The 10,889-nt window shown below is 44.1% G+C and overlaps 1 protein-coding gene across 1 annotated transcript; it reads left to right on the top strand.

The window, feature by feature from the left end:
- Positions 1 to 351: 351 nt before the first annotated feature.
- LOC145341204 (transmembrane 4 L6 family member 5-like) lies at positions 352 to 10,670 on the top strand. The gene is made up of 4 exons (XM_080186128.1): positions 352 to 528; positions 6,759 to 6,836; positions 8,521 to 8,696; positions 10,166 to 10,670. The coding sequence occupies exons 1-4, from the start codon at positions 352 to 354 to the stop codon at positions 10,341 to 10,343; spliced, it is 609 nt and encodes a 202-aa protein (XP_080042254.1). The 3' UTR covers positions 10,344 to 10,670.
- Positions 10,671 to 10,889: the final 219 nt, after the last annotated feature.

Raw genomic sequence — 10,889 nt, 5'->3', positions numbered from 1 at the left:
GATCACAACTTCTCCTTTATCTTCCTTCCTCAGCCCCCTCCCCCCGCCCCCCATTGCCCCGGCATAGAAAACTCTTCCTACAGCTCTACTGAAAAGTCATGGTCCTGAAACATTCAGAATTTCTCTCCAACAGCTGCTCTTTAACCTGCTGAATGTTTCCAGAATATATTTAACTGACTGTATGCATGAGTTATAGATTTGTCAATCCTTCCCAGCTACTGAGGTCAATGCAGCTCAGTCATTGCTCAATCCCACTCCCCGCCCCACAGTGGGGGCAGGAGGCTTAATTAGGCTTGTGAATCCCAAGGAGTCCCAGCTGGAGTTTGGAGAGGCTGAAGTGTGTGACCTGAGATGTGTCCTGGACACTGTGCTCACTGCGTTGGCACAGCCCTGATACCCCTGGCTCTCATCGCCATGTGCGCCAGTGCCTTGTTGCTCTTCCCAAATGGCCAAACGGAATATCTAATAGACGCAAAGATCTCCAAAGAGGCTCTTTTCGTGCCCGGGTTCTGGGGCAGTGGGATGCTGGTAAGACATCATCTGAGTTAAATCTAGTGTCTGGGAGGGTCCAGGGTCAGGAGGTTGTGGGGTGGGGGGGTAGCCTAGTGAGAGCTCCAGCGAAACAAGAATGTTTCTGCGGCTGAATGGATTATGTACAAACTGGGGCACTTCATCAACTGAAAGCTGCTTCCTATACTGAGTGTGACTTAGAGCAGTTCAATTCTGGACGGTCTTGTAACTACTTCTGGGTGAATGAGACATTCCTCTCGCCTTTTTACCATCGGACTCTGCAGTGGATCAGAAAGACATTGCTGAGTTGATAGGATTCCCTTATTTAGGAGGAAGTTTATTATAAACAGGCTCATTTCGCCCGAATAGTGGAATCTTACAAAATGATGTTCACCAGCTAGCAATTCAATTCCACTTTCAATTACCTCAGAGTTTACTTCGTAAGAAACCGAATTTTCCTGCCGCTAAGAATCTTTCTGACTCTTTTCTACTTTCCTTCCCAGCTTTAAAAAATACTGTATCCAATCAATATTTTCGTAAAGTGGGTGCAATGTACTTTCTAATTGTGGGGTCGGGAGAGCCAATTTACTGGGGTTTTTTTTTGTAAAACTCCAGGAGGGCGAATGAGTGTCTGGTTTGTGCCGTTTGCCGTTTTCTCCCAGAAGAAAGGCGTACTTTTGCATTTAATTAGCGTCTTTCACGTCCCTGCGGGCCCCCCAAAGGGTCTCCCAGGGGCTGAAGGAGTTGTTGAATCTCTGGTCGAATCAACACTTCATTAACACAGAGATGCTGTCAAGTTACAAAGACTGTTGGATCCTCACAGGTCGCCTGATTAAATCACAGAACCTCTTTTAAAAAATGATACATTTTGCTTATAAGGTGACCCTTTTTCCTGCCAAAAGTCTTTTCTGTGAGAAGAACGGTGAAAGAATTTTGAAACATCAATCACATTGTAGAGAGCTGGAATTGAGAGGGATATATATCAGTGGCGATAGAAGGGAACCTACTTTGTGTTGCAGTAACTCACATCAAAGTCCTTCTACATAAGAACATAAGAAATAGGAGCAGGAGTAGGCCATCTAGCCCTTCGAGCCTGCCCCGCCATTCAATAAGATCATGGCTGGTCTGTCGTGGCTCAGTTCCACATTCCCGCCCTCTCCCCATAACCCTTAATCCCCTCTCTTACCAAAAACCCATCAACCCACGTCTTAAAAATATTTAGCGAGGCAGCCTCCACCACTTCAACGGGCAGAGAATTCCAGAGAATTCTAATCTAACCGTCGTTATAACATCAACCTTTTTGACATTTAGCCTCTTCTGCCCTCCACCCTCACATAGAACTTCCCTTCGTTCTCCTGGGCCTCTCCCTAGACGTGACGTTAACTGTTTTTCTCTCTCCAGAGATGCTGCCAGACCTGCTGAGCATTTCCAGCACTTCCTGATTTTATTTCAGATTTCCAGCATGGGCAGTATTTTGACTTTGTTTAATTAAGTAGGGCAGGGTCTGTCACACATCAATACTTCTTCCCTCCCTCAACCATCTTCTGCCTGAGCTCCACATCAAACCAACACCCCCTTTCCCTCCAACCTGCCAACATTTACCCTCCTCCAACAAAGTCCCACAATGTCTCCTGACTATCCTGTGGATACACTCTCACCCTTGTAGTGGGCAGTGGCATCACTAACTGTAAGACATTCTTGTACAATACCAGTTCCTGATTTTTCATGTCAGTTTTGTTTTGAGCCCATCCTGACTGTCCAATATCAAAAAAAGCAAAAACAGAAAATGTTAGAAAATCTCAATCGCTCTGACAGCATCTGCGGAAGAGAATAGAGCCAATGTTTTGAGGTTAGATGACCATTTGTCAGAGCAGCCGGATGATGAAGGGGCATCTAATTTCGAAACGTTGGTTCTATTGTCTCCTCGCAGATGCTGTCGGACCTGCTGAGATTTTCCAGCAGATTTTCTGTTTGTTTCAGATTCGAGCATCCACAGCATTTTGCTTTTATCAAAGACAAAGGAACTGGGTGACAGGTATTTCCCAGGTACCATTAATAACCGATGTTTTATGGTCATTTGGTAAAATATATTTCTGCATGTTGCTGGTTTGGGCATTGGGGCCTCCACGCAATTGGGAGGTGTTGATGGATCAGAGTGGATCCCCTGCCTGATTTCAATCTCATACAGCCGGGTTTCGGAATGGACGGCTGAGCCACTCGATTAGATACTGGGGAAGAACAGCTACCCCAGTTAGGCTGCGCAACAGAGATGATTATTAGCCTCTTGCTGTTGGGAATCCAATGCCTGATTAAAAATAACTGAAGATAAAATTGAACTTTAAAAATAAACTAGACAGCAATTAATTGGAAAACTAGAATAAAGCAACATTCAGAAAATGTTTATCTAATAGCTGTAGGAATATCTCAAAATAAATAGTTAAAATTAATTCTGGTATCTAAACCTAATGTCTGATTTATATGATGGTTTAATACCATCTACAGATATTGCAATTTATATATTGCATGTATATTTTGTGTATTAAAAAATTTTACTTTACCGAGTTATGTATTTTCCCAATGCATGAACTAGCATCAGCACAAGAGTGGCGGAAATACAGATACAATGAAGAAGCGAGAGAGAGAGAAATGGGCCTCAGGATAAGAGGGATGGACAGAGAGAGAAACAAGTCTGAGAGCAGAAGAGATGGTGAGAGAGAGAGGGAGAGAAAGGTCTCAGAGCTGGAGCGATACAGCAGTTGGGGAGTGTGGTTGAGAGGAGGTAGAGAGATTGGACAGCAGGAGTTTGTATAATCTTTAGTGGTGGGAGACCACAGATCCGTGAGGGACCAAAATGCAAGATAAGTTGCTGCTTCTGATATGTTTTCATGAGCAGGTCCATTCAAAGGGGTTACATGTTTATATCTATGCACATATTTTCCTGCTGTGTCATAAACTGTCACGTTGGATTTGTACAAGCTTGCGGGCACCCAAACTGTACTAAGTCTCATGGTCTCTGGTTAGATCAAGCACAAAGTCTCTTGAAAACTAGGTGGTAACTATTTTGAAGCAGTAACCTCACAGGAGGAGTTGTTGCAAAATGCTGAGTACAATGGGAGGGAACCTGGTTACCTGAGTGCTGATAACATTATACAGAGCAAAACATAAAAATCTCTCCTGCAGAAATGAGATGGTGGACCACTCAAACTGGTGTCTCAAATTCTATTTGTATTTTCAATAGAAAGTTTGACTCGGAGGGCTGCTAAATTTGGACTGGTATATTTTTCATAAGTACTGCATGGGAACAGTAGAAAAATGGGTTACATTTCCTAAACAAAAAATATTTTTTCTTTGGCCTTATGATTTGGGTATGCTCATTTATTTATGAGTGGTGAACAATAAAGGGGGGCTATACTGTCACCTGAAAGGAGCATTGTGCAATTGTTTAAGAATATTATGACTAAATGGTTGGACTCAAGTGACACACGACTCCTCCGTTGATTATCAATTCTGCAGAAATAGCGCTTGCAACTGTGGCAAATGATTTCAGAATGCAGGGCCAGCTTTTCCCTTTCTTTATCCTCATTCAGTTAAGTTTACATCCAGGATAACTCGGGAAAGAGTCCTGCATCATGCACAAACCAGTGCATATCAGCTGCATGGTCATATCCTTTAATATAAAAGAAGATGTGATCAACATCTGACTCTCTTAAAAAAGACCACCAAAGAGGTATTTATAACTTCAGTAGGAGTGGGGTGGAATTCATAGGTCAGTCGAGAGAGTTTAAATTAAATAAATCTCCTTCATCTGAATGTATTTATCCCCAAAGGGTTCAGAAATACTGGAAGGAGATTTGTAAGACACTCAATCATTGAAGGAGTCAGTGAAAGCTATGGAGTTGTCCAGTGGCGCAGTGGTTAACACTACTGCCTCACAGTGCCGGCGATCTGGATTCAATTCTGGCCTCAGGTCACTGTCTGTGTGGAGTTTGCATGTTCTCCCTGTGTCTGCATGGGTTTCCTCCAGGTGCTCTGGTTTCCTCCCACAGTCCAAAGATGTGCAGGTTGCGTGGATTGGCCATAGTAAATGTGTGGGGTTACAGAAATAGGGCAGGGGCGAGGGCCTGGTTAAGATTCTCATCAGAGCATTGGTGCAGACTCAATGGGCCGATCGGCCTCCTTCTGCATCTGGCTCTATGAGTCTTGCTGCTGTGCAAAATTGCAGAATTAACTTTCAGAAGTACAATTGATCACATCCTGTTTTCTTGTTAAAGAGCAGAGTATTTGCCAGCTGACCCAACATTCTCAGTCACTCTGACGAAGTGACAAAGCAATAAACCCCAGAATGCTGTTCCCCTTCAACTTTTGAAAGATATTTGACAAAATTCCATATGAAAAACTCAAAAGCTATGAGGATTCAGGGCAAAGAAACCTGGGTTTCTTTCTAGCTGAAGGGTGGAAACCTCTGATAGTGATTTGAGGGAGGGAGGGAGGAGGAAATGACAGAGTGAGCTACAGAGTGGGATTATTCGATTTTTTAAAAGCAACACAATAACTTGAAAAAACTCTGTTTTCCCTCCCTACAGATGCCACTAGACCTGCAGGGTTTTTCCAGCATTGTCTGTTCTTGTTAATAACTCACGCATTGAAACTCAATCCAGATTGGTTACATTTACAGTTGAGGCCAAACTAGGAGCAGCAATGGACTCAAAAGACTGAAGTCAAAGGATATTGAACACCTCTGTATTAGTTGGTGTTCAATGTTTTGGTCATATATGGTGGTACTGGGAATCCAAATACTAAAAATACATTATTAATAAATAAATATTTGAGTAATAGACCGGTACGCGGGTATGTAGTTCCATTGTTCACAGTCACACGGCTTGAAAATAATGAGCTAATGTTAGTGCATATGACTAACCAGGGTGTCACCAAGAGCAACACTATGAACATTGTTCATAGTCAACACAAATTATGGAAAGTCAGGCAACTCAAGTTTACACTAAAATTGAATATGGATAGAAGTGCCCAGGAATAATTATAGAGTCTACTTTATTTAATGGATTGATAACATACGTTGTCCTGAAGTTTAGTCCAATCAATCTCCTATGGACAAAGCATGACAGTATAGCCAATGTATAAACCTCCAACAGGTACAATAGTAAGATTAAAAACAGAAAAATAGGTCTCTTTCCCAACCACCCCCCTCCCCCCGCAACCGTGTGATCTGGAGGAGGGAACCGAGTGTATGGTGTCAAAATTTGCTGATGACACCAAGATTGGTGGAACGGCAAATTGTGCGGAGGGTGTGGAGAGTCTGCAGAAGGATCTAGATAGGCTGGGTGAATGGGCCAGGAACTGGCAAATGGAATTTAATGTTGGCAAGTGTGAGGTGGTCCACTTTGGTAGGAATAATGGTAGGAAGGACTATTACTTACATGGCGAAAAACTGCAGCATGCGACGGTGCAGCAGGTGGTCAGGAAGGCAAATGGGATGCTGGCCTTCATAGAGAGGGGGATTGAATATAAAAGTAGGGAGGTCTTGCTGCAGCTGTATAGGGCATTGGTGAGGCCACAGCTGGAGTACTGTGTGCAGTTTTGGTCGCCGCACTTACGCAAGGATATTTTGGCCTTGGAGGGAGTGCAGAGGAGGTTTACTAGGCTGATACCGGAGTTGAGGGGTTTGAACTATGAGGAGAGGCTGAATAAAATAGGCTTGTACTTGTTAGAGTTTAGAAGAATGAGGGGAGATCTCATTGAGACATATAAGATGATGAATGGGATGGATAGGATAGAGGTGGAGAGACTCTTCCCGCTCAGAAAGGACAGTAGGACTAGAGGGCACAGCCTCAGGATAAAGGGGAGGCGGTTTAGAACGGAATTGAGGAGGAACTTCTTCACTCAAAGGGTGGTGAATCTCTGGAATTCTCTGCCCGTTGAAGTGGTGGAGGCTGCCTCGCTCAATATATTTAAGACGCGGGTTGATGGGTTTTTGATAAGTGAGGGGATTAAGGGTTATGGGGAGAGGGTGGGAATGTGGAACTGAGACACGACAGATCAGCCATGATCTTATTGAATGGCAGGGCAGGTTCGAGGGGCTAGATGGCCTACTCCTGCTCCTATTTCTTATGTTCTTATGTTCTTATGATAGAGATGGTTTATAATGGTGATTCTGTAAAGACAGAAGGTTTGTGCTGATTCCCCAGTGCTTGTGGACTGAGGCTGTTGCTCTGTCACTTTATTCTTCTTAGGTGATTCTGGCTGCATCGTCCATGCAGGCTGCTGCTGCCAACTGGAGCTATTGTTTCAGCCAGAACCTGAGGATTAAGGTAAGTCTCAACTAATTGTCACATTTGAAATGAAACATAAATACTCACTTTACTAACAGCAAGAACTAACAGGATTTGTGGGACTCTGTAATCATCACATTGACTGTAATGATTACATTGATAGGATGTGTGTGACTGTGATGATCACATTGATGGGGCATGTGGGACTGTAATGAACACATTGATGGGGTGTGTGGGACTGTAATGAACACATTGAGGGTGTGTGTGTGACTGTAATGATCACGTTGATGGGGTGTGTGTGACTGTGATGATCACATTGATGGGGTGTGTGGGATTGTAATGATCACATTAATGGGGTGTGTGTGACTGTAATGAACACATTGATGGGGTGTGTGGGATTGTAATGATTATATTGATGGGGTGTGTGGGTCTCAGTCCTGATCTCAGTCCTCAATCACGCTGGGTTTTTCATTGGGAGTTTAAAAATGGATCTCCCACACTCTGTGCACTGCAGAGAGCCCAAGTGTGAATCCTGTTAAAAATCTGTTGGAGGCCCTATTCCCATTGGAAAGGCAGCTCTGAACGGGCCACTGCACATGTGCCAATCTAACCCACCAGCCGTGCGAACCCCCCAGTCCCCATTTGCTGGTCTCCTGGACATGTCCGGGCCCAGGCCTGACCCTCCTCCCGCTGGCAGCTCCCATCGCCGACCCCCCCCACCAGCAGTCCCAAATGCCCACCACAATGCCAACCATCCCCCTTACCCCAAATCCCCTACCTCCCAAGTAGGCTGCACCCCCACCCGGATGTCCAGCCCTGATCACTTGCCTTTCTCCCCCATCGATCCCGACTGCAGAGTGGCAGTAGGAACCCCCGCCCCACCGATCTCCCCCCCCGAGGCCTTGACCCAGGCTGAGTGGGCAGTGCCAGGACGCTCTCTGGGCATTGGCACTTTGCCCCTTGGGTACTGCCAAGGGGCCCAGGCTGGCACTGCCAGGGTGCCAATGTCCAGGGGGCACTTGCCCCTAGTGCCTGAGCCCCTGCAGGGCCTTGGTTTCTCCCCCCCAGCACTCCAGTGGGGTCAGGCCACCAGCTCCCTGCAAGTGGGGAGCTACTGTAAATCCCACTGCAGTGAACCATTCCTTGGGGCGGGGGGTTGTGGAGCTAGGGTGGTTGTGGGGGGAGATGCTAGCAGCCCCCAACACTTCAGTTCCGGGCCTGCTAATAGCATTTAAATAGTATGCAAATCAGACACTACCTACATCATGCAAATCTGTGCTGATTTCTGGCATGGTGCTGGGAAACTGATGCTGGGAGATACGCTTAGGGCTGGAAGTCCAGCGAGGCGCCTGCAAAATAGTCCCTGTTAGAAAAAAACAGCATTGAAGGATGGGGGAATCACCCCACACACTCCCTCAGATACACGCGCTCCCTTTCCCCCTCAGACACACATGCCCCCTCTCCCCCTCTCTCAAACACTCAAACACGTACACACACACAAAATACACTCACCCATGTGCACACACTGACTTACATACAATCACAAAATCACACAGGCACATGTGTGCTCAATACACTTGGAATCCAGACATTTGTATTCTTTGCTGCTTAAATCGTCCAGATATACTGGAGCTAAAAAGTAATTAAAGGAGACTTTGAGAAAAATAGTAAATGAATAGAGAGCATACATAGCTTGAACAACTGTTTTTCTTTCTGTCCGCAGATGCTTATTTCTGTCATTTGGTCCATACTAGCTATTTTTGGCTCAAGTGCATGCTTTGGTGCATCTGTTGTTGGACTTATGAAAGGGCCCTTATGTTTATTTAATACCACTTTATCCAACAAGACCCAGGTTCAGCTGTGGGATTATCCATTCGTCAACAGGAATATGGGTGCCAGGTAATGTGAGGGATGCTATGTTTGCTAGCTATGAACAAGACTGTCTTCAATAAATGAAAATTGTTACTAAAGCACCATTCCATCAAATGTTCTTTCACTACAAACAAATCCCATAAGTATTTAGAAACATAGAAACTAGAAGCAAGAGTAGGTTATTTGGCCCTTTGAACCTGCTCTGCTGTTTGTTTTCATCATGGCTGATCATCGAATCCAATATCCTGATTCCCCCTCCCCACCATTTCCCTTGATCCCTTTAGCCCCAACAGCTATATCTAATTTCTTCTTGAAATCAGACAGTGTTTTGGCCTCAAATACACCCTGTGGTAGTGAATTCCATACATTCACCACCCTCTGGGTGAAGAAGTTTCTTCTCACCTCAGTTCTAAAAGGTTTACCCCTAGTTCCCACCATTGGGAACATTTTTTCTGAATCTACCCTGTCTAACCCTGTTAGAATTTTATAAGTTTCTATGAGATCCCCTCTCATTCTTCTAAACTCCAGTGAATATAACCAACTTATTCTCTCCCCATATGACAGACCTGCCAACTCAGGGATCAGGTAAACCTTCGCTGTACTCCCTCTATAGCAAGGGCATTCTTCCTCAGATAAGGTCACCAAAACTGCATACAATACTCCAGATGTGGCCTTATCAATGCCCTAATCAGATGCAGCAAAATACCCCTATCCCTACACTCAAATCCTCTTGCTCTGAAGGCCAACGTACCATTTGCTTCTTTACTGCCTTCTGTATCTGTGCACTTATTTTCAGAGGACACCAAGGTCTCGCTGAGTGTCCACCTGTTTCAATTTATACCCATTCAAGTAATAATCTGTCTTCCTATTATTGCTATCAGAATGGTTAACCTCACATTTATCAACATTATACTGCATCTTCCCATGCGTATGCTCACATGCTCAGTCTGTCCAAATCACCCTGAAGCATCTCTGCATCGTCTTCACAGCTCACCTTTCACCCAACTTTGTATCATCTGCAAACTTGGAGATAATACATTCAGTTCCCTTTTCCAAATCGTTAATATATAATGTGAACAGTTGGTGTGCTAGCACAGATCCCTGCAGTACCTCAGTATGACCCATTTATGCTAACTCTTTGCTTCCTATCTACTAATCAGTTTTCCAAGCATCTCAAGACATTATCTGCAATCCCATGTGCTTTAACTTTGCATAATAGTCGGTTACATGAGACCTTGTCGCAAGTCTAAATAAATCATATCCACTGGTTTTCCTGTCAATTCTATTAGTTACATTCTCAAAGAATTCCAATAGATTTGTATATTTGTATCATTTTTTTTGGGTTAATGACTTACACCAATTGATCAGAGCTTGGTATAACAATCAGATAAATCAGAGACGACCTAATTTCTCATGATCATGTGTGAATGGTTTTTTGATCTCTTGTGTAACCAGGGACCTAACTGTTTGCTGTGCTTTGCATATTTTTTCTACAGTTCTGAAAATTACCTGTACAATCCTTCACTCTGGACATTGTGTGAAAAACCTCAGAACATTGTGCTGTGGAACATCTTCCTCTTTAGCACACTAATATTAGTCAGCAGCCTGGAGGTTCTTCTGTGCGTCATACAGTTAATAAATGGATTGTTGGGTTGTATTGTTGGTCAATGTTAGAAGGAAATGTCTGTCTGGGTGCTGTCTTATGCTAATATTGATGAAGCTGTCACACAAGGAGATTGACCAAGCCTGAGCAACTTGATACAGTCCCTCCCCGCCAATCCTCCTCATTCTCCCTAAATCTGATTTTTGAATTGTGTGCAGTCAATGCTCCGCTTAATCTGCCTAATGGAACAGGATGTTAAAATACTGAATTGGAACCCAAAAGACAGAAATATTAATCAAAAAGTCACATACGGTGGAAATCTGAAATCAAAGCAAAAAGTGTTGGAAATACTCACAAGGTCAGGCAGCATCTGTGGAGGGAGATAAACAGGTTTAACATTTCATATCTGTGATATTCAGACTAGGAATGTTGGGGGGGTGTGTTTCTCCAGCCATTCATGGCAGCAGGATCCTTTTCAACAATCCTCTCTTTACAACAATCTGAGCTCTCTATCTGCTTCAAGAAGATGACCATCATCCCAGGACCTAAGAAAAATAAAGCAGCATGCCTTAATGAATACTGGCCGGTGGCTCTGACATCCATTGTTACGAAGTGCT

Source organism: Carcharhinus amblyrhynchos, chromosome 3 (genome assembly GCF_965287045.1).
Source record: "Carcharhinus amblyrhynchos chromosome 3, sCarAmb.v2.hapA, whole genome shotgun sequence".
Lineage (NCBI taxonomy): Eukaryota > Metazoa > Chordata > Chondrichthyes > Carcharhiniformes > Carcharhinidae > Carcharhinus > Carcharhinus amblyrhynchos.
The sequence above is the reverse complement of the archived record's forward strand: the minus strand, read 5'-3'. Positions and strand labels throughout refer to the sequence as shown.